Source organism: Dromaius novaehollandiae, chromosome 4 (assembly GCF_036370855.1).
Source record: "Dromaius novaehollandiae isolate bDroNov1 chromosome 4, bDroNov1.hap1, whole genome shotgun sequence".
Lineage (NCBI taxonomy): Eukaryota > Metazoa > Chordata > Aves > Casuariiformes > Dromaiidae > Dromaius > Dromaius novaehollandiae.
The window spans coordinates 35,750,144-35,774,780 of record NC_088101.1 but is presented as its reverse complement, the minus strand read 5'-3'; the positions used below and the strand labels follow the sequence as shown (position 1 = coordinate 35,774,780).

The 24,637-nt window shown below is 38.0% G+C and overlaps 1 protein-coding gene across 13 annotated transcripts in view; it reads left to right on the top strand.

Annotated features, from left to right (window-relative positions):
* The window catches only part of INPP4B (inositol polyphosphate-4-phosphatase type II B), a 400,661-nt gene that overhangs the window by 291,689 nt on the left and 84,335 nt on the right, over positions 1–24,637 (top strand). For all 13 annotated transcript variants that reach the window (XM_064510757.1, XM_064510756.1, XM_064510754.1 and 10 more), the window contains 3 exons: positions 1,613–1,760; positions 13,252–13,382; positions 22,789–22,893. In XM_064510757.1, coding sequence (XP_064366827.1) covers positions 1,613–1,760; positions 13,252–13,382; positions 22,789–22,893 — 384 coding nt within the window. The remainder of the gene's footprint in view (positions 1–1,612; positions 1,761–13,251; positions 13,383–22,788; positions 22,894–24,637) is intronic.

Sequence of the window (24,637 nt, the reverse complement as noted above, 5' to 3'; positions counted from 1 at the left end):
TGAACATTGAGGTATTCTGGGTGCTGGTATGATAGCAGCAATTTTTGTTCATTATGCGATAACTAATAATCATCCATTACACCTATCTCATAAAAGTAAGTCAGAATTTAGTTTATGTAGGTAAAATTACTTAAATAAATAAATAAATAAAAATAAAAGCAAGGTGACTCTCAGAAGACTTCCAGTTTCTCATCAAAGCTGAATGATAAAATAGGTCTCAGTGGAAACACGGGAATAGAAAACAATACATCAGCAATTATTTAAACATGAATATTTACAACATTCCTTTCTTCATGAATTGCTAACAGCCATTTTATTACAGCTATTTTTGAATCTGTGGTCTCATCTTTAGGCCTTTCTTAAAGGACTCCTGTTAAAAACCTGTTTGATTAGGTATGCAAGACCATTGGTGTATCTTCAATAACTTGGTGTGTGTGTTTGATTCTCTAGAAAGCAGCCAAGATAGGCAATAGTGGGGGCAGTGAGCTGTGGTAAAAGCTGAAATCTCTACTAGTAGATCTCTTTTTAACAGTGGCAGTTTCCTTCAGGGGGCACCCGGGAAGCGCGTGCCTTTGGCTGCGGGTTGAGTGGCAGGATCAGGGGGAGGCTGGTCGACGGCAGCTTCTGCCAGCGCGCTGAGAGGAGGGTGCTGGTGGAGGCTTTGGAGCCCTGGCTGAAGTCACTCACATTACGAAGCGGGGACTGTGTCTGTTTAGTGACAAGCATTTATTTCCCAGTGAGATGATCGATGTAGTCAAGTGGAACACGTCTTTCTCAGCTTTTTCCGCCGTGTGCTCCTTCCAGAGAATCAGTGAAGAACAGGAAAAAAGGCTCCGAGGAAAAGAGAAGGAGAGAATAGGAATCCCAGCGTTATTATAGAGCATCTTTATAAGAGTTTGATGAAAAGACAACATGTGAGAGCTTTGGAATGAAAAACATGGTGTTTTTCAGCATAACCTTCCAAGACATTTAGTATCTTGGTTTTCATACGTCAAGCTAAAACAGTGATCTGGCAACAGAGTATGCAACACGTTTACACAATTGTTGCATTTATTTCTACAAAGGGGCAGTTTCTTGACCACATCAGTGGTACAGTTTTCTTTAATGTAAATTCACACCATCTATTTGTGCTAATGATGACTGTGTGCCCATATCGTGGGGAAATTGTATTGGATATACCTAAACCACATGAGGCATGCTTCACTTGTCCCATACAATTTATTATTAATATGTGAGAGATTCTAGCATGTGGTAAATTGTGGTCACTGTGTGCAAGTTCACTGTTTATTTGTGCATTCAGTTTTTCCTAACTTCAGTGTTAAGGTAGCATAATGTACATTCTTACTGCACTGAAATGCTAAATTCACAAGATACCTGCTGTGCTGGTTAAATGTGATTTATCTACAGCACTAGTAATATTTAGCCCTCAGTATGTTGCTATAATACATAGAATTCAATGTTTTTATATAATTTTAATGTTTTAAAAATTAATTTTGGAAACAGGAAAAGGGATAAGTAATGTCTCATTTTTGGATGAAATTGTTGTCATACATTTTCCAAAGAGTTGTATAACCACAGTTAAGCGATGATGTAATTTTTCTGCTCTCTGCAGTGTTAAAAAACCCAATCTGTAAGTTATATAGATTCCCTACTTCTGACAACAAGTGGATGCAGATCCGAGAACAGATGGCTGAGAGCACCCTCTCTTTCCATGTTCCTAAAGAACTGATCAGTCTGCACATAAAGGAGGATATGAGAAGGTAAGGAAGAAAGAAGTTATGATGGTAAATACTATTCTTAGTTGGAATACTGTATATGATGAACTAAAAATGTTAAGTTTTACTATGAAATAGGCAAAATATAGTGGTCTTTTTGGTTGATAAGTATTCACAACTACAACTGAAGAGCAGAATTGATTGCTCAGAGTTTTTAAGACATCAGTGACCTCATAAATTCCGAGCAATGAATTGTGCTAAATCTAGTCATTACTTTAAACGTGTAAGAATCAACATTTGATTAACAAATATTCTGAAAAGTTAACATTTTATAAACGAACGACACATGACAAGGGTCTAAACTGCATTGTGTTTGGCCTTGTGCCTCACGATGCTAATAGTACAGATAAATAGTATGCAAGCAGTAAGAAATAACATGGTTGTAGTTTGTAAAGGAGCAGTGAGAATACAAATCACTTTCCTCTTGTTAATTTGTATTAGCTGGCCTAAGAAAAGGATACCAAAGTAATGCATTTTCTAATGTTTTCCTCGTGTCTGACCTTGTAATCAGGTAGGACATCTGAGGACCATCACAGTATATATAGCCTGGGAACGGGAGGGAAGGAAGAAGTAGTGGTCTTAAATCTTTTGGCTGTCCAAATTCCCAGTGCAGGGAACTAAAATGGGAGCCTGCCCTTGAATTGCCTGTAAGTTCTGCTGATGCAACTGGGGTGGGAAAAAGCAAATTTTCAAGCAGTCCAGGGCCTAGTTAAAAGCATGCCTGTTTTTTTCCAGTGATGGTAGATGGTCTAGGAAAAGATACTACCTCTCCCCGTGTGTCTTGCCTCGCATAGGTGGGCATCTGGTCTCATCTGTAACAGTACCACTATGAGCTAATGCTGCATCCCAGAGCCATCCTGTGTACTTTGCCTCTTTAGCAGCCCATCAGAGGAGTTGCCTGTGGTTGTTTACAGTGGTTGTTGGTCCTGCAATAGGACCCTTTTTTATTTTTTTTATTCATCCCATCTTCCACTTCTGTATGATCTTTTTATGCCAATAGAACAGCATGTAGGGGACCAGAATCTTGCTTTTAATAAAGTCAATGGACTGATACATACTTACGTATGTTGATGATGGGTTATAAAAATCATATGTGAATTGGTATAATACTTTATTCATTTAAGATGGTATTTAGGCTTTTATGGCCTTATCTTGTTTTAGAACACTAGTGTGTAAGGCTTTTTCGGTAAGCAATAAAAATAGATTATGTTGACTGCACAGTTCATCCGCTTCCCAAATTTTCACCTGTCCCATGGGTAGATGCCCTCTTTAAGTGTTAGGGAATTACTTTAACCACCATTACTACTTGTGCATTATCATCTCCAAAACCATAATGCATGTAATAGCACTTATTGTTGTTTCATACTATAATATTTACCTCCTTGGATAAAGTCTCAGTAAAGATTCACCATGGTTTATGTTTTCAATGATCGCTCAGTACTCGCTAAAATAAAAGCTTTGAGAGTGATAGGCATGCTTTCTCTGTTTTCGGACATCTGCTGGTACGATATTGGAGTATTCTTCCTTTGCCTTGAACTGGACAAATCCATACAACTGTTAGGAAGGTTACATTTAATAGCATTTCATCGTCACTGGGGAAGAAACAGAAGTAAAAGTTGCTCAAAGGTTGAGGAAAGTGTTTGTGATTTTCTTGAATGCTGACATGGTAGCTCTTAAAGCCTAGTGGAAAGTGTGTGTGTGTGTGTGTGTGAGTGAAAGAGTGTAAGTGATTGTATTGGTCTCAGGGAAGAGGTAAGGCCAACCACAAGGAGCAGTAACTTGTGGTAGGATCCTAGCAGGTGATGGGAACAGACACCCCTGTGTCACCCGTCATCATAGAAACGGGGCCCGTAGGTTTGGTGTTCAGCATTGACGGCGCTTTACTGTGTAGAACAGTTGCAAAGATTTGTGCTCTTACAGACTCCTTACGTTTGTAAAGTAGTAAAATGACATTGGAAGGAAACTATTCTATTAGTTCTTAAACTCTTATAAAAACTTACACCGTGCCATTTTGACGCTATTCTCTCTTGACGTATTCTTCTCCTCACTTTCCCCCCCCTTGTTAGTATAAAAGAATAATCATTTTTATTTCAGAGGCCACTCTTTATCATCACCATGTTTCATTTTATTCCTGTTGTGGCTTTAATATAGTCAGTTCTGAAGCAATTAACTATAAAAAGTATCCAAGTGCAATATTAGTTAGTTCAGTAATGTGTTTTAAATGGCATATTGAATTTCTTTTTCTCATAGTTCTAAAGGTTACTTGTTGATACAACTACAGTGTTCATCACTAACCAAACTCTTGCATTTTCTAACTTCATGCTCTGAAGTATGTAACTTTGGAGGATATTTAACTTTGTTCATGTTTTTCTGATATGAAATGTTTTTCAAGCTGTACGTGAATATGAAAATATGAATGACTTTATCCTTCAAACCTTCACAGAAAATATTTTAGTTGGAGCTGTACCTTTGTTCTGATGTTCTAGTAAGGGCCATACAGCCTACTTTGCTATTGTATTTTACTAAGAAATTATTTCAATTTTCTCTCTAAGGTTTTCCAGAGAGTCCCTTTTCTCCTGTTTCTAATATTTCTTTAGACGGATCTTGTCCAAAATTTTTTTTATCCCTGTAATGCAAGATTAGCCAAGTAGTTTTTCAAACCTAATGCTTTAATAAATAAATAAGCTAGTTATTTGCAATAAATTATTCAGAAACTTTGTGAGGCCATATAATCTAACCTTGCAGTTGTAGAGGCAGCTTGCATTGTCCTAGAGGCAGCTTGCATTGTCCTAGATGAGCAGAGCAAGAGAATTGGAGGCTCTGGTGGAAGCTGCCGTATGCATACATCTTGCAAGGTTGTCACTAAAGCTCTTTTCAGTCCCTTGGGACCAAGCTCAGCTTTGGCTAAAGGGAAGTTCTACCTGCTGATGGCTGAATTAGGCCCATGGCATTTGTGGTCACAATCCATAAACAAATTTCAAAGATAAATGCTGAACTTCCCTTGAACCCTCTCTCCAGAGTGCAAAGCACAGTGCAGCTTTCCTCCTGCGTCAGGACTGGCCGGCCGATCCCAACTCCGGTATCCTTTTCTCGTGCAAAGGTACACGGTGGTCAGCGCAATAAATATTGCACCATTCATTTGTCTCTTTTTGTAAGTCTTTCTTGTAATGTTCAAGAGTGAGGACGAAGTTAAGACTCTTTGAGAGGTGTGTATTTTTCTGTTACCTTTTAATACACAACTGTAGTAGAGAAATGGAGACACAGCAGAAATGCGATGTGTTGGGAATAGGCATTGATTTTCTTGAACTCTCCATATGATGTTTTAAATGATTCATTTTTGAGCAGCTGCATTGCAAGCAGATTGTGTTGAAGCCATGAGAGAGGTAGAGTGAAAGTGTTATGCTGTAGAAATATATCATGACTTTTTAGGCTGTTTGAACATGCCACAATTTTTAGAGAGATTTTAGACTCTCCTGTTTATCTCCCCACACTCAACATTATTAGTTTTAAAACTATTTAATTTTTAAAGGATAAAAGATAGTGTAATGTATGAACACTATATGATTCTCAGTACTCCTTATTTCACCGTTGTTAGTTAATTTTTGAAAAAGATGGCCTCTGTGAAAGTCTAAGGAATTTTCACGTCTGACTTGGAGGCAGAATTTGCTGGGTTTTATTTTGTAATTTTGTTTAAAGTTAAAGTACATTGACATGGAGTAACATTTCCTGATTTGGTTTTTGATAGTTAGCTCTAGATAACATTACCTTTATTATTCAGCAGTGCTGAAAGCTATGAAATATTAACTTAGTACTGACTGCCCTTAGACTGTGAGAGTAATAGCACAGGCAAAGAGAGGAAAGCAGATCTCTTAAAACCAGTCAGTGAAATGCGTCTTAGGAGAAGACTAGAAGAAGTTTGGAATTCACTCTGTTTAAATACAGAAATAGTGGAGCATGCATGGTATTTTTCCCTGGAAGGATGAAAGAACTGAACAGCTTTTATCTTTTAAACATATATATCCATGCACAAAAGGAGTATAACAAAATGTTTTCCATTTATATATATATTTTATATGTGTGTGTGTGTATGTATATATGTATATAGTTTTGTATCATTAGGAGTATGTGAGTTGCTTAACACAGTTTTCTTTTGAATTAATTAGTGTATAGAAAGTAATAGGAAATGTCTGCCTTCTGGCTATTTGTGTGTATAGCTCTGCTATACCAGAGAAACAGGATTGTATTATTTTGTCCATAGAGGATATGGGATTTCTGCCCCCAGACAGAACTGTTCCTGTCGGAGCTGTTTCTAAAGCCTATGCTGTAGGTTGTACATTGCTTCCTTCTGTGAATGCCAGTTTTCAAATTCATCTCATGTTTGCCAGCTGAATCAGTCAGGTCAATGTTTACCTCTTTCTTATTATGTTTAAAGTTGAAAACTTATTTCACAGGTGCTTCAAGCTGTGAATTCTTGGTTTGGTTTTGGGTGGTTTTGCAAGGATAGTTTTCCATCACTTACAAGTAATTCTTTGAAGAGATGTAGATACTTGATTTTCTTTTTCTAAGAGTAGATTTTCTAGAGTAGATTGTTTATATTTGAGAGATGGGTCAGAGAGGTTTGTTTTGTCATTTTCTGCAAAATCTACCCAGCTTTTAAGACTCCAGAAAATTACTGTATACCAATCAGCAGTGCTTGTCACGCTGGCTGCTAAAATTTCCAAAGTTTTATTTGTGCACAGCATGCCATGGTCTCTGAGAAGTCCACAGTGAGTGAATTACCTACCTGGTGGCTCTTGTAGACAACTTATGTAATGGTGAACAACAGTACAAAACCAAAGCAAAAAGTGGCCTTGTTATCAAGATTATAATTACTTTAACATGCTCAAGTTCCTTCGTCACAACAGGCTTTTGAATTTTTGCATAGTTAACTAGCTTTAGAACTTATCAGTGCTTACCTCTGTTTCTAATGGTGCAAAGTTGGGTATAATTTTGTTGTTTTGTGTGAGTGAGTGCAGAGAATATGAATCAGAGGTACTGAGGGGTTAAGATTAAAGAATCTTTATACAATTTTATAACATTACTCACTTCATAAAGATCATCACTGTTCATTTTGAATGAGACATTGTAATTAATAAATTGAGGGAAAAAGAAAACCCAAAAAACTGTGTAGATGCTTGAGTAATCATGAATTTAATAATATGGATATGAGTCCGGACATAATTAATGACTTAATTTCTTTCTTTAAATCATGAGAATAAAATACTGCTTCAACTCTAGTATATAAGCAGAAGCATTTCCTGAATTTGACTCAAGCTGACTCCAGTATTTTCTAATGAAACTAGAAAACAAAAATATAAATCTAAAACAATTCTATAATAAAATACAATTCAGGATTAAAATGTAAATTCAACAGATGCCATTCTGAGTATTACTGAATTTGAGACACTCTGCTGTCATGTGATTCAGGAGAATTATCCTGTGCTATTAAGTAAGAATCATAGACTTAATCTCAAATGATCGTGTGGTTTGAAGATCTGAGTCTTTCAAGATAAATAGGCAATAAAATGTCCCAGGAAGGAAAAGAGGTTTAAGGCAGGAAGGAAGAAGTGGGTTTAAATTAGTTTATATATTGTCTGCATTTTTGGATAATGAAGGGGGGAGGAGGGTAGAAATGCAAAAAAGGATGCTCCAGCTCTGAGGAACAGTATAAAAAATTCTTAAGGCTCTGCAAATCTCAGTGTACTCTCCATATATATTTGGAGAAAGCAGGTTTTAAAATAGTCTTAATGTTGTGTTTTATTTGAAGCGGTTTTTTTTTTTTTTGGTTTTGTTTTATTGACAAATATTTAAGGAATACAATTGATGGACACAACCTACTTTTTAGTTTTTCATTACCTGGCAGGTAGAGTTTACCAGAACCTGAAACATTTACTGGAAATTCTGTAAGAAGAGAAAATCAGCTTCCCTCTTCAAGAGGTTCTACGTGAAAATCGCTAGGAAAGGAAGACAAATATCGTTCTATTCATTCTTGTGTTAGTTTCCCCAGAAGGGATTAAATTCTCCTCCAATTATTTGTCTGTTTCAGAAAGAACACAATAAAAAGGCTATGATTTTTTACTTCTGGAGAGAATGTTATACTGTTTTGGTGGGTTATTGCCTGTATATTATAGCACCATAACTTGTTGTAAAGGAAAATGAGGGCAATTCTCATCTTTTCTGTAGAATAGAAACAAGAAAATATTTATCAATAAGCATGTATACTTTAAAGCAGAATTTGTTGGTAAAAATAATTCCTGCACTCCTTACTCTTAAAAGTATGGAACAGAGTTATAGCTCTAAGCTTCCTTTACTTATGGGTGATTGGCTTATGCCTCAAAGCTTATGGTTTATATTTACTCCAAAGCTTTTGTTTGTTAAATGTTTACAACTTTGTGGTTTTTGTAATATTATAAGACTTTTGAAAATATAATCTGTAGAAATGTCTGCTCTTGTTTTGAATCCTGCTAAGCTAAGCACTTTGCTTCTGATGCTTTGTGAAAGCGGATTTCAGAAGCTAATTTTGCTTGGTGGAGAGGGAAAAAAATGCCTCCTTTTTCAGTTTTGAATTTGTCGTATTTACTTCATTGGGAATCTCGTCCCTGGATTTTGAAGCTGGATTAATCAAAGTTACTTCTTTATCTTCGGATAGCATTTTTGTTTTATGTGCTTTTATCATATCTCCTCTTACTTATTTCTTCTCTAAAAATAAAATACACTAATCTTTTCAACTTCATCTGTCAACTTGTGAAGAATTGTGCTGTGTCCTTAACGAAGCAAACTGCTATTCTTACTGCTCCTTTTTCTGAGATAGAATAGGAGATCCAAACCACTTCTCTGAGGGAACACCTTCTCCTGACTGATCTTGCTCATCGTAGCATCTTGCTGCTGATTTTGGCTTTATTTTGGTTTTGTCACTGACCACAGGTCTTCACTGTGCTCTCCACAGTGGCACCTGGACTGTTGAAGCTAGTGGTGGTTTTGCCCAGGAATTCACTGGGAGCATGATTTTGGCTTTAGGATGTTTTCTTCAGTTAATTTAGAACACATTGCATATGACTAGTCAAAATACCCTTTCCGGAAGTCATTATTTTGTGTTTGTCAGCACTGCATGTGTTTTCTGTAGACTTCTAAGCCATTCTTACATCCTCATGCCCCGTGGCATGAGAAGGTGACTTTTTTCTATTGCTGTGGTCATTAGAGTGCCTGGCATACAACAGACACTGTTTCTACAGAGACTGTCTACATCAATAATAAAGGAAATTCTTTATGCCTCTTTCAGGTACTTTTAGTTTATTATAATCATGGGCCAGTGGTGTGTTTAAGAAGAAAAGGAACAAAAAACACCATGAGTTGATAAATCAAAAGGCAGAATATTAATTTGGGCCTTGAGTGCTCAAAATTCACTTGTTAGTGGGCTTTACTGAAAACTTGCTTGGAAGCAAAAAAAATTGCATGAAGTTTTTTGTTACGAGTCTGATTGCACTACTACAAACTACTTGATTGTTTGTAATCTTAGAAATGTATCCAGTTGTGCAGTCTTTACAGGCTCTGGTTTGCCCTGATATAGTTGTTCACAAAAAGGAAACATGGATCCAGGCACAGACCACCCCAAACCATCTTGTACATTGGTGTGCTGGGCTGCTCAGTGGCTCGACTCTCCATCAACGAGGGAAGGCTGAGTAAAGCTGAAGTCCCTGCAGGGCAAAGCGCCTGATGTTTGTAGCTACGTACTTCAGTAAGTCATTCAAAGTATAAGAGGACATTATTGGTTTTAAACAGAGCCTGAAATGAAGGTCCATGACACTTCTAATGCTGCCGTGGGATCCTCAGGAGTCTCATAATTTATTCTTACAACTTCTTATCTTTGTGGGTGTTGTATTAGTACCAGTGATCATTGATCTTTATACTGATGATCAGCATATATAGTGCTTTCAGCAGATCAGGGTCCAGCCTTGAATTTTTCTGCCATATGGCAAGAGAGGCTTGAAGAAAGGGTGAAAAGTAGGTCTGTGATTTTTAACGAGGAACTTCTTCCAACCATAAGGGAAAGCAGCAGTGAAAGCTGGCATCGTTAGACAGCTAAAGGAAAGAATTGATGTGGAAGAGCAAGACTGCCTGAGAAAGACTTAAAAATAAGGTAATTGGCTTATGTTCAGTGTGGAGGAGGAGTGGGACAGACTGTTTACATCAGCCTTGTGATTAGATGCAAATTGCACAAAATTGTATGTGTCAAGGCCACAGAGAAAAATACTAAAGCAATCAAGGAAGGAGACAGTGGAAAGCTGGTTGAGAGTTTCCACTGTGCCTTCTCAGAAAAGACTATCTGGAAGATGGTTTGTGGAGTTAAATAGCAAGACTTAGATAAAGCTTCGATTTGATATTGTAGGAAGGGTTGAAGTTGATGCTGAGCATAAGATCTGTCATCCTGATGTGTGCAATTATCTAGAAAAAGCTTTGAGAGGGGATTTGCAGTGGGGGAAGAGGAAGATACAGTAGCTCTGTTTTAACAATATTGAGCTTGCTCTGAGCTAGCTGCTCTCTTGATAAGTTGTTCAAAATTTCATGGCTACACTGAAAAGGTGAATCAGTAACCAATCTGTCCTCTTGGAGAACCAATATATATTATGAATATTAATTTCCTAATTTTAATATTGTGTGTGTCATGACCTGTTGCACCATTGTTTTTGTGATTACTATTTGAAGTGCGTTTTAAAGTTCTCCGAAGAAGTAAGCTCCAGTATAAAGTATTAGGGTATTATTAAAACAAATTAAGGATATTTTTAAGATTGAATGTTAAGTTGTTTTGGGATATTACTGTTGGCTGTAAACTTCTAACGTAGAATAATATAATGTTTCTTCAATCTGTTGGTTTGCTATTGGAGGGTGCAAACTAATGATAATGTGTAGTACTGTGAAATATTGTTGATGGGGCTTAGGTGTAAAAATGATAATCCTATTTTCAACAATAACTCAGAGAAGAATCGTAATGACTTGCCAGCAGCAGTGATAAATGGTAAGAATTCATATGATCCAAATAGTATTAAAATACTAAATGTCTTGGATCCATTATTGCATTTGAAAAAAAGGCTGGTTTTGGAGAACTAATATCTACCTCATATAATGCTTACATTTCATGCTTTTTATTTTACCTTTATTTTCTCTAGGAAAATAAATGTAGAAAAAATAGTACTTAAAGTGTCTGTGCTATACATGTTCCAGACGGCCGTAAAACCGCAAGCTTATTTTAATAAAACCTTACAGATTAGGAGTGTCTTTTAAAAAGATACCAGAGGCTGTATTTTGACTTCAGTGATGTGTATGTGTTTCTGAGATCAAATCAATACAAGTCTCATTCACAATGATAAGAGCAGGATTTGACGTTCTTTGAAAACATGTTAAAGTTAATACGGTGAGAGCTGAACTTTCCCTTCCCATTGATGTTGATGTCAGTGGAGTTAAATCATACCCAGTCAGTTAAATCAGTTTTGGTTCACAAGTGGTGTTTTGGTTTGAGATAAGGGCTTTCTACTCCTACTGTCGCTTGGCTTGAATGTGGGCCCAGCAGCTCTAGGGGTGGTTGGCTCGGGTGCTGGGGGCAGAGCTGAGCACCCCAGCTGAGAGCAGTGCAGAAGGGGATGGGGCTGACGTGGGATTCTTTGGGCAGAAACGGTCGTCTGGGCCCTCTGAGGCGAAGACGAGGTAAGGGGACTCCCTGACTGGGATGTGTTGGTATATCCACCCCTCCCTCCGTAATATTTTTTCTATCTCTGCAGAACGATATATTGCTGTACAGGAGGAGCAGGAAAGTTGCAGTGCTCAGCCATGTCTGAGCATTGATCCCAAAACTGTTAAACCAGGTTACCTTCTAAATGTTTAGTGCCAAAATACCTTCACTGCAAATAAATACCATGCCAAATCTCACAGGCCTTTTTTGGGAGGAAGCCCTGAGATTTTGATTCAATGGGATGTCTCATTTTCAGGCTGTTTAAAACTTGCAAGGAAAATGGTGAGTGTTTCTGATTACAGCTGATGATTCTTATGATACAACGTTGCCGGTTTATAGGAATGAAGGAAAATGGAACTGATCTACTTCTGTCCTTCCTGTGAATAAAACAGAAAAAAGTAATCACACATTGTTAGTAAGCCCCCAATGAGTTCTTTTAGGGTAATCTTTGTTTGCATTTTGATACTTTATAAGACGTAAAACAAAAACCTTGAATTCTGCTTCCAGTGCCATCAATCTGATTTTCACTGTTGCCTTGCTCAGAAGCAAGATCGTGGCTGTTTAACTTGCTCTAATACTCCTTAGTCTAGCACAAAGCAAATAATGATAGGAAAAGCATCAGTGTGGGGCTTTTTTGTTTGTCTAAGAAATAATTTTAAGAATTTGTGGCTAGTGCTCAGAACTGCTCCTATAGGTTTTGCTACAGTCCTGTGTTGTCTCCTTGGCTGTTTTTTTTTTTCTTTTTTTAAGTAGCTTTCATTTATCCAAGAGTTATCCTCTGGGAGTCTTTTTTGAGACTTCCACAAATTGCAGTGAAACCCTCTGCTTGATACTTGGATGGAAATGAGGGAAACTATTTGATCATGTTGCACAAGATTTCTTCTGAACAACTCCAAACAGTTGAAGACACAAGATATTTCATTTTCAGTTTCATTAAAAGCAGAGCCCCCGAAGGATAAAATGATAGATGTGGGATGAACTTAAGTAGCAAGTGGGGAAAGCAAACAGAAGGCCCAATGCACTGTAACTGTGCTTGTTTGTGTAGGAAATTAAAGTGATCTCAATTTCATTCGGGTCACCTCTCAAAAGAATGTACAGGAAAACTGATAATTTGCTAAAGGATTTCCTTTTGGGTTTTCAGTGACATGTTTGGTTTCCATAACACTGCTGTTTTGACCTGATGAACACAGCTGTAAGGCTGAAGATTAGGTATTAGGGAATGTTGCTTTTCAGCAGTAAAGAAACATGGGGGCTCATATGTTGGCTAGACTGACATTTGTAGAAATGGTGCTACAACTGTGTTTATGGTATGTCTGAATGTGTGCAAAGAGCAGAACTTACCAAAACAGCCATACTGCAAGCATTGCAAAAGAAAAGAACTTTGTATCCATTACAGTGGCATTTAACATTTCTTCACAAAACCTTGCTTGTGGTTAACACAGCTCTCTGGAGCTTTGGAAGGAGCCCACCTCCAGGGAAGAAGTGGTGTTTCAGTTTGTGGGCCATTGCATTCATACAAGATGAGTTCTGAACACAAAAGTACTGTATGTGCTGCCTTGATGTTCTTTATTGTGTGGCTGAAAAACAGCTGAAATCAGTGAATTTCACAGGAGTCATGAAAACAGACTCAACAATTCAGTAAAGAAATGCTTTTTATGCTTGTTAACAAACAGTTTTTGGATTATTGCCATCTCTTTTTGCCTTTTGATACAGGAATCAGGAACTTAAAGAGTTGGGAGAGCTTGCTCCTCACTGGGACAATATGCGTAAAAATGTTATTGCTCACTGTGATCAGATGTTGAGCTTGTACCAGGATACTCTTGCAGAGCTTGGAAAGCATACAGGTATGAAAGTAGCCTCCGCTCTCCTGGAGAGGTTAAGAATTAACTAGGTTAATTGCCATTTTATACTTGAGTATTCAGCAGAAATAAAACACAGAAAAAATGAAATATGTGTAATCTTTGTATTTTGGTGATACTAACAGGTTTCCTATTTCTTCTAATTTTTTTCATGCACTCCAGCAGATTTTTGCTGTTAGCATGGTACACGGTTATACAGCAGGCACGCCCACTTTTTAAACTTTTTTGCCTGTTTTATTTGCACGTTCCCTTGAATATAGCACTTTGCAAGTATTGAGTACCGTCTGCCAACTGAAACCACTTAGTTACTGCCAGCTTTCCTTGAAACTAACTCAAGTTGCACGTAGCAGTATACGGTATAGCAGTAACATCTAGCTATGATTTGCATATCCTTAGTGTAGTAGTTGCCATTGTCCATAGTGTGCCAGAAAACCGGAATATTTATGTAGGACAGGCAGTCTGTCATCATGCAGAAGCAGATCTGTGCAATCCCCAAGCTTGTTCCACGTGGAGCCAGTGCTCTTGTACTCTGAAGTGCACCAGGTGCTTGCTCTGTAAGTATCTGACAGGGTCCGGTGGTCAGGGACTGTAGTGCATCATCATGTCTGCTTGCCAGTTAAATAAGACAGCATTGGTGACAAATGTGCAGAAAAGGCATCTGGTCATTTCCTCCGGTAGGAACTCTCTCTCATAAAAAGAGCAAGAGACGACTGCAGAGCAAACCATTTGTTCCTTTGAATTTCTTTTCTTTTGATGGCCCACAAATCACCCAAGGAACTGATGACAATTCTTTTCTGTTTTGTGAAGCTATTGGAATTATTTCCAGAATAACACAGTTATTTTAAGCAAATGAAAATTTGTCTGTTTATAACTTGCTTTTACACACATGCGCACACGAAACGGGCACGGTTGTTCTCAGTGACTACAGAGCCTTGTTGTTGCTGCCTTCTTGCTGGTGTCAGGTTCCTACTGCCAATTCTCACACTTCCCATCCCAACATGTGTTTTCCATGACTGTGCTGCTGTTATTGCTTACATATGCTGTTTCACTCTACATTCTCTCACCATTGGATGTTCCCACTAGGGCCTCACTGCAGCAATTTTGTGTATGGGCATAGTAGTGCATGTGAGAGGTGAAAAGGGCTTTGCGTATTGTGTTACATATACCTAAGTCTGCAGCCTGGAGTGTTTCTGAAAAAGGGATCTCTTACAGGTATGAATATTTGTGAAATTGGAGGCATAAATTATAATAGCATATTGCTTTTGAAATTCCATTTACACATATAGGGAAAACTTGCAGTATTTTCTTAACCATTTCTAGCTTCCTACATGAAAGCCTGTAAAAAAGACTTTTTGTATGTGTTGTGAGAAATAGAGCAATGAGTTTTTAGTTCAATATGCAGCTGAAATGCACAGCAGAATAATTTCTTTTTATATAGAATTAGGTGCATTATTTTTATTATAATGTGTCTGCTGCTTTTAGTATTTGAGACACAGATCCTTCTCTTCCAAAATACACATTAAATGTGTGCTTTGGTCTTTTATCTGTCATCTTTTAATACAGGACTGAGCATGGTTTTTGTCATTCCAGATTGCTCTGAGATAACTATCCTGATTGCTCTGAGATAACTATCCTTGGTCCCGGGGCAAAAAGGAAAGGAGGAATCCTGTTTCAGTGTATGAACAAAAGATGGGCTTTAGCTGAACCCAAACATTTCAGGAGCAGTTGGTCACCTGTTTAAATGTGTATGTGGTGGGGTGTAGGGGTGGAAAGCTCATCTGTTACACTAAATTTTGTGTAATCATTTGCATCTTGGGTGCAAAAGAGTGCTTTAATCTTATTCATGGTTGTTTACCATCGTCAGAATATTCCAGTTCTGATTTTGGCAGAGTACTGCCTGATTCAGTGTGAGAGTTCCTATATTTCTGTGTGTTAACTAATTTATGGGGTTTTTAATACTTTGCTAATTACATTTTGAAAGCATTCCATAAAGCATCATATGCAAGGCAATAAAGACAGGTTATGAAAGAATCAATGTAATAATTATCACTTGCAGGAAAATATTGAAATGACCTTTTGAGATTAAAAAAAATAGACAATGTAACCTATTAAATATAAATGCTGAAAGGTCTGTATTGTGCCAAGTGAATTTGAAAAGGGTTGGTAATTTTAACTGACTTGTCTTAACTGTGCTTTGAGGTAACTGCAGTGGACCAAGGGAAGCAAAGATTGCTGAAGAAGGACAGAAGCAGCAAGTATAAAAAGAGTAGCAATCTTCCCCCATCTCTTAAAAGACCCTTCTCCCCCCCCCCCCCCCCCCAAGAACATAATGTACTAAAGGTGAAAAATAATGAGTAATGAATGATGTAGGAGGCCAACACTAACACTCAGGTAACATACCTCAATCTCATTCTTCAGCCAACTTCTCTCCCCCTCTCCCCCCCCACTAACATGCTGCTGGAAAGTTACTTATTTATATATGAAAAATAAAAGGATTTTCATCTTGCACCAAAAGTTACTTTAACATTTGAAAGCTGATTTTATTTTAATCAGTGGGATATGCACACATTGTAAAGCCAAACAACAGCAGAGTCTTTTTTAAAGAAAACATTGTCGTCTTTATACCCTACGCTATAGTAGGGGTATAAAGACCCCTATACTATTTTTATTCTTATTTATTAAATAAATTAGGTGATAAATTCTTTGGTTAGTGAGTGTTCCTTCAGAATTATTCCATAGCGGTCTAACATTTTTATGCATATAAATGTACTTAATCTAAGAGTTGGAGGGGGTATATTGAGTATATGTCTGTAGAGCCAGACTAAAACCCCAAATCTGTGCTTTGATCTTGCAGGCAACGTAAGATTTGGATGCCAAAAAGTAAAGCAAATGTTAGTACAGACTGCTTACCCGACTTTCCCTCTTTTTGGAAATGCCGTGTTTAAAGTTGATATAAACGCATGCTTTACTTAAGTGGTGTCTTAACGATTTAATTAGCTGAGAGTTCATTTTGCTTTCGGAGGTCGCTTTCTCTGCAGCGTTAGCCTGTATGGCTTGCATCCGGATCTGATCTTTTGGGGAGCTATAGCTGCTTGACTAGTTTTTAAATGTATTGCCGACTTCTTGGTGCATATTCCATTATTCTTTGTATGCCCTCTGCTTTTTTTCCTGGTGAGCTATGGGAAAGCTGCGTTCTCCTTCTCGGCACCTGGTGGGAAATATAGGGTAGCACTGGCAGAAAACTAACGGTGACAGCAGGTCAGGTTGAATGCAAGCAGAGCCACACACTCTCGGACACGCCAGCATGTTGGCTATCATAGTCCGGTAAGTCATTAAAGTGAGGGTCACAGGGGCCTGTATGGTTGAGAAAGACCATTTGTGCTCCCAGCTTGGTCTACAGGTGTTCTGTGGCTGTGGGCGTCAGCAAGAGGACTCTCAGCCTGGGGCTCGCCCAAACCGCGGTGGCCTCGTAGGCACCTTCGGCTAGGAATCCGTTTTGTGTGCAGGGCTCGAGAGGCCAGAAATAGCAGTCCTTAACGCGTGGCCCAAGGAAACTCCCTTACGGCAGATAAGAACCCTCAGATCCCACTTCCAGTGTCTCAGGCCTTCGGTGCAGGTGTGACTGGAGCTCAAGGTTTCCCTTGAGCTCCTGAGATGACCTTCACTGGCCTTTTAACATAATATTATCATAGAAGTTTCCTCCATTTTGAAGTACTGTAACTGGAGAAATGGTGCTCTTGTGTGGAAGAGAATAATATTCAGCTAATAACCTGGAAGATAATGATGGGTATGTAATTGAGTATTTTTGCCTTAACTGTCTGTTCTACACTTTGGTCACAATTTTAAAAATATTTTTATACACTATATAGTATTTGAACTTGCATTCTCCACAGTGTTCTCTCAACATTGCTTTTGTGGTAGTCAATACTATATAGTATTGGGCTCTGTGGGGAATCTGTCCCCTTGACTAACTGTCTGTAAATCCATTTACCTCTCTGACATGTCTTCAATCACAAATTTAATTTTGTTTCAAATCCCTCTCAAAAAAAAAAGTTCTTAATTTCATTTTTTTTATCTGAATTATTTATTGTAAATTGGTTTCATGTTCTGAAGCCTTGTATTGAGTACCTTTTGCAAAGCATTACGCCCTCAACGTAAGCACTCAGTCTGCCTTGCTTTTAAAAACTGAAGCCAAGGAATTCTCTGGAAATATTTTCTGTTAGTTGTTGAATTTTACAGCATGTAGGTATTAACATAGAGCTAACATCTCAAAACCAAGCAGAGATACCTCGTCTCATCACAACACTTCAGTGATGATGCCAGTAGTATTGTTTCCTGTATCATCTCTCAGCAATGTTAGTGTCTGTCCAATTTCTATCACAATTATGTAAGGTTAGATCTCTCTCTAATTGTACATTTATTTATTTTTAATAGTTTTTCTTATTCTTGTGAAATTTTCATTTAGCTGACGTGTTTTTTTGTATCTTTAGGCCTAGAGAGAGATGGGAGTACCTATAGGCTTACTATAGGCTCTTACGTGCTTCTGCTGACCATTACTTGGTTCTAACCAGGTTTTTCTTCCTTGATCATTTTTAACAAGTATATTGCAATTCTCGGTAAACAGAGATTAACCTCTGTGTATGGTTGTCAGAAATTTGTCCCTACTTCCTTTTCCTTTTGAAAGGTGTAGCGTAGAGATGTGGATAAAATTAGAGGCATATTTTAACATGTCCCAGTTCCTGCCCCTTCAAACATACAGGGGAAAAAAACCAAGAAATAGAGGTATTTGATATTCTGTTAAAAAGAGAGGGGGGGGGGGAATGGTGGGGGAGGGGGGAGGGAATGATAGAGGGCAGGAGTGAGTTCCTGGTCTCTGTGGTCAGATGCAGGAGATGGTTCATTTACTGTTTTGTCTGAATTAGAGGAAATTGTAGGGTTAAAAAAACACTTCAGTATTGTACAGAATATTGCTTCTACTGTCTGTAACGCTGAAAGCCTGATTTTGCTGAAATCCTGGAATCTTTTTCACTCAGATAGTGTGCTTCATGTTCTAAAATGTACTACAATATTGTCTTAGCAAAAGTTAATCAGACAAGACAAGTGGGATGGTTTTTCTATATACCTTAAAAATTATAAATTTAGTAATGAAAGCAAGGCAAACATAGACATTATTGCTTACTGTATTTGCACAAAAGCAATGTTGAGAGAACATTGTAGAGAATGCAAATTCTAATACAAGATAAAAAATGCAAAAATTGGTGACGCGGGTACCACTTCAATTCAGTCTTTTCAGGTATTTATATTTCAATGCAGGCTTCACTTTTCTGGTGTCATGAATTCACACGAAAAGAGATTTTACTTTAGAGTTTGGCCTTAGTAGTCTTCTGGAGTTACCTTAGTCAGTGTGTTGCCTGAGCTTTGGATGAGGCCATTCCCTTCCTTCTGCAGCCGAGCCAGAAAGTTGCTGTGCCCAGCACAGTAGCTGTGCACCTGCGTTGGACCCCTGGGTCTCCTCCCACAGGGGAACCAGTCCCAACAGGGGTGGTTTGCAATCAGCAGCACTTATAGCTAGGAACCTGACAAGGTCGCTTTTCTAAATTAGATCTGGCTTCTATTATCCTGCTCCAGATGCAAAATTTCTGAGTCAGCTTGTTATCTTGCAAAGGCTCAATTTTAAGACCAGGCCATCGGGCTGCGTTCTCTGTGGAAAGCCATGGAGCGCTTTCGCCTCTGGCTGTGCTCCTCTACCTGTTGTCCAGCCAGAGGTGGAGAAGCTGTCAGGGGGAGGCACCAACCGCTGACAGCTACTCTGCTCCCTCCTTGGCACCTTAAAACTAGGATTAATGCTAATGTGATTGCTTTGTTACTAGCTGAACAATTGCTTGTCTTTAAAAAGGTGCTTTTTCACAGGTAGACTGTCACAGTTCTGAAGGAACTCCCTGTAAGTCAATTAGACGCAAATATCTCCAGTCTCCTTAGCGTTAGGGAAGATTTTTTCTCTCACAGGCAACGTACAGAAGGGGAGATACTATCTGTGAATATGATTTTCCAAAACATTCCCCCATTCACCTCCTATGATCATGTACTGTAGTTTCCAGGAGATGCAACCTCAGAGTCAAGTGGGCGATTTCTGGAATTTAATGAAGGCGGCTGCTGTTAGCGGAGCACTTCATTTATTTTGGAACTTGAAAGACTGCAGTGAAAGTGTCAGGAGATTGCATTGGTGTTAGACAGCAATTTTGGTTTAGTAGTGTAGTCGCTGAAAATGGACGTTTAAGGAAGTTAGGACTATTTTGTATTCATATTGTTTTGGTGAACACTTTTTTCTTCAAGAATGGGAGGCAATTTTTGAAAATGTTAAGTACTTTTGTTTCAAAACAGTATTATAACAAAATTCTGAAAGGGTTAGGGAGCGACAAAACAAATCATTTCAGGTTAATCTAAAACACACATATGATGAGTTTGGGAGGGAGTAGAACTTTGAAACTTTTTTCTTTTAGTTTGACCTGAAATGAATTTTTTTTCTTGAGTTTTGTTTTTTTTTCCAGTTCAGTCATCAAACTGAAAATTCTATTATTCGTGCAGCTCTAAAAGGAGAAGAAAAGACGATCAAGGTTAAGGCAAGTGAATATTGCTGTGGAGAACTGGACACTATCCCTGCCTCTGTCACAAAGTCCCTATGTGACACTAGGCAAGTCAGACTTTTCAGAAGTGGTCACTGTGTTTTTCTTTTTTGGAAGCCTGACAGCAGTCACAGGCTCTATTTGGCAGTAGTGCTGATGAGTGCTTGCAGATGTAACTCAAGTCAGTAGAAGCTGTGCTTCCAAAATACAGAGTGCTGTCTAATAATGCGTACTCTGCAGAATCGGATCCCCCATATCTCATATTATTGCATTGCTTCTGAACGACTTCAACCTTTAGTTATTTCCTCCCATTAAAATGGGTGAAATTATAACCTTTTATTCAGCCAGTTAAAATTATTTTATAAATATTTGTAAAGCCCTCAGAGACTATAGCGATGAGTACGATGGACAGGTCTGAGGAAATGAATAATCCTGTCTTTGTAGAAGGCTTGAGCAGTGTTTTTGAGTCTAAGTACCAAAGTGAAAGTTGAAAACCTAATATTGAACTGCTGCTTCCAAAGTGAGCGTGAAAGATTCTGTTGAAGGATGGTGATGAAAGATCCATGTTGAAGGAGCCGCGAAAAGCTAGTATGCAATGTGCTGTTAAAGTCTGTTTCATGGTCCTTGTTCAAGTGAATGTCAAATTAAGGTTGCATAAGCTATCTACATTGTTATTTCCTAACTTCAGAGTTTAATCTTGTAACAATAATAACTATTGTAACAGGGGGATTTGTTTTCTTGATCCTTAAGTACAACTTACTTCATTTTTTTTTAACAAATAGGAAAAATGAATTTTATCATGTGGATGATATTGGCAAATGCAGATAGAAATCTTAATTGCACTGCATGGATCTCTCATACCTGAGTTAACAGAAGAACCGAGAGCAGTAGCTGATGGTTATCCCATATGTTTCTGGCATTGGAGGGGCAGGGATTCTCACCTCGCAGGTCTGCCCTGGGAGTAAGATGACTTGGGAGTGCTGTGTGTGGGCTACTCTGGCTCTGGGCAGAAATGTACTCCAGCGAGCACAGGCTTTTCTCCTCTTGTCCCTCTGACTTTTTCTTTTTCTTTTTTTTTTTTCTTTGTCTGTCCCTTTTAATTTGATCTCACCTTACTGTCTTCTATTCCTGGCAGTGTTTCCTTGTCCCAGACCCAGTTATTGCTCCTCGAGCTTTGATCTTTGTCTCAGATGAATTTCCGTAAACAATCTGCCCCTTCCTATTTTCTTGCTTAGAGATTTAATCTTCTCACCTGCATTGTTTCCATTTCTTTTCTGATACAGTTCTAGTTCCCTTGCCTGCTCCCCGTTCTTTTTTTCTTTTGCTCACCTTTTGGTTTCCAGATTCACGTTCCCTACTGCTCTTCCTCCTCATCAGCGACTCCTGGTTTTAGCCTTCATCCCCAGATTTCTTATGAAATCTGAATCGTTGACTCTACCAATTCTTTTTCTTGCTACTTTTGCTCTTAGTCTTCGTTCAAATTATTGTTATTACTCTAAGTTACTAAACTTAGGTAGCATCCTCCATAGGCCTACTGCTCGTTTAAGTATAGCACCTATTCCTAGCTTGACTCAGTGTAATTAAGAACAGCCTTTTCAGCAGAAGTTTGCTTGTACTTCTGTATCCTTGGACTTGGAGGGTCATCAGTGACCTCTGGCAATGTGCTTTGCGTTGGGAGGCTCAAGCATGCTGAGTTCTGTTGAAATTTATGGTAGTTTCAACAAATCGCTTCGAGCAAATCTTGATTGAACAAGTCAAATATTTACAATTTGGCCAAACAGACGAATTTTCCTGAGGAGCCCCAACACAAATGCCAAACTCCAGATCATGGTGCTGCCAAAACTAGAAACCGAAAGAATAGTCATCAGAACTTTTTTCCCCTGATGGAAAACTCTTACTTTTCTCAGCTTTTTTTTGTCAGGAAAGATTGAATCCTTTCTAAGAAATTTTTTGGGGGAAAAAAAATCCTATCTGAACGAGAGAAATTTTAGTCCAAATGATTAACATTTGGTGAAATGATTGGGTGCTGAAAAACTGGTATTAGTAAATGTTGGGCTGTCTTAATGAGAAAACCTCTCTTTCCTAATGTACAGTCTTTAATTTCATGTATATGTCCTATCAGATGTCTTCAGGTAAATTACATTTTTGTACTGTCAGGCTTAAATTAGCTTCCTGTGTACCCCAATAGTAATACTCAGTTACTCATAATCTCACTTTTCACTTTTTGGTGATAGTTTTGAAGAAAGCAACCAGATTTTTTTTCAGAGCACTGTGCCTTTTATGATGCTGGCTTTTTAGAAAGAAAACTGATTTATAGGTCTCTTTAAGCCTGTTTATGCTTCTTTGAACTTGCTAGGAAGAATACATGGACTAGTTTTGTTTTAAGGGAAAAAAAAGTTACTTGGTGGAAAAAGTAGTACTGTTGTAGCTCTGTGCCCTGTGTTTTTAGCAGAGCATAAACATAACACACATCAACTGTGGCATCATTTCCAGCAGACTGCAGACCAATTTCAGACAGCACGAAAAATGTCTTATCACCTAGAATAAAAAATTAGATTGTTCTGTGAATTAAAAGCTGTTTTGTTGCCTGCAATATGGTTACATGCTGAGTCTCAGTGAACCATTCTTTTTCTATTACACAATTACACATTAAAAGTAAATTAAAGAAGGCTTCTAACATACAAGTATTGTCCTTGCATTAAAGAGAAAAAAGACAAAACATCTGCTGCGTGCTTAAGGTGATGATTCTTTAAACTTTTGTTTTTCAGGTTCTTCCTTCAAATCAAGCTGTAGCAAAGGAGAAAAAACATTAGAGTTCATTCCAATAAATCTCCATCTGCAAAGAATGCATGTGCATACTGCTCGCTTGAAAGGTAGAGTATGTTCTTTAGAGAAATTCCCTAAGTGTGTCAAAGTACACTTTGAAACACACTTGCACCTAACTTACAACTGGAAGGTTAAATTTCCATTTTGGCCATTTTTAAGCTGTATGTATCTGTATTTATATATCCAGTTTCAAGAATGGAGATTAGATGGATGTGCTTTCAGAAAACCAGAGTAGAACTAAAATGTATGTTCATAGAGAGTCAGATCTTGGTCAATTTGATGTTTTCATATAATAGAAGGATGCTGGCAATGGTGTTATTTAAACTTTGTAGATGGACTATGGAGATGCTTCAGGCAAAAGCACTGAAAGTAGTAGTATTAAATTGATATTTTAGTAAATTTGTGTGCAGTCAGGACTTGCACAGATTTGGAAGAATACTGAGTAGGCAAGAATTTCAAAAGAAATATAGTGATTTGTAAGGATAATTTTGAGATTCATTTCATTTTGTGTGAGTTTTGCCAGTCAGTGAAATGTGTACCTTATTAGCTTGTGTAGCATTCGTGTAGTACAACTCGATACAGAAAACTTCTTGCATGACTAGATTGTTGCATGTTTTATTATAAAATCAAAATCAAGCTTTCAAGTTCATTATTTAAAAACTTTTACTACTCTACAGGCTCAGTGTTCAGTTTTTTACTTTGTTTGATGGGCCCCAGGAACTCTCCATGTGGACATTTCCTGCCTTTGTTTTGGGTCTAAATCTGTCACTTGCTCATTTTCCTTTAGTGTTCAGAAAGTACTTTTTGATCTGTAATGGCTACATACAAGTGATCAGAACCTTAATTTTGTGTCCTCTCCAGAAAGCAGCTGTGGCAGCAATACATTATATTTTTATTTGCTAAATAGGAAAGGAGAAGGAAGTATGCCACTTATTCCATCACCCATGACAACTTCTATGCTGCCCGAGTTTTGTTTTTGATGAAATTTTTCCTTTCTTCTCCAAAGCCAGTTTGCTTGTTGGGATATGACTAATCCATAAAGGAAAAACAGATAACTGTTAGAATTGTCTTCTAAATTTAGAACTTTGTCTTAAGTTATAAATCTGCCTGTTTTCTTTAGATAATGTTCACTCACTCCACTGGCATGAGATAGATAACATCGTTCTTGTTACACTCAAGATCAGAGATTACAAAACAATTACAAAGAGGAGAACTTGTGTTGAAATCATTGAATTTCTGCCTACACACAGATCTTTGCAAGACTGACACTTCAATTGTAGGGAGCTGTTTTTATTTCTGTATGCACAAAATGGGTTCAGCGTTTTTATGATATGTTAGTAGCACTATATAATAATACAATAAAAAGTAATTAAAGATGGTTATACTTTCCTTTATTAAGATAAATATAAATGTAATTTCTGTTACATATCTAGCTGTCCCTTCCATTCAGGTTACGGAAATAAGTTTCATTTTATGAGCACCAAAGACTTGTATCTTGTATTAGGTAAATGCAATTGCTCATCCTTTTGGTGCGAGCAGCACTTTGACATCAAGTTGGTCCTTCTTACCTCATGCTTTGCTTGCCATATACTGAAGGGCATCCAGAGTATGAGGAGGTAGCTGACACAAGGGGGCGGGGGGGGGGGAAGGCACGTAAACATTCATAGGGGTTGCGATTAAACAAGCTGATGAGCCGTAGAGCTGTCATTAACCTGTGCACTGTCAGACATCTTTAATTTTGGGACATGAGCTAGATCTTAACTGCATCAGATGTGCACACATGGATATATG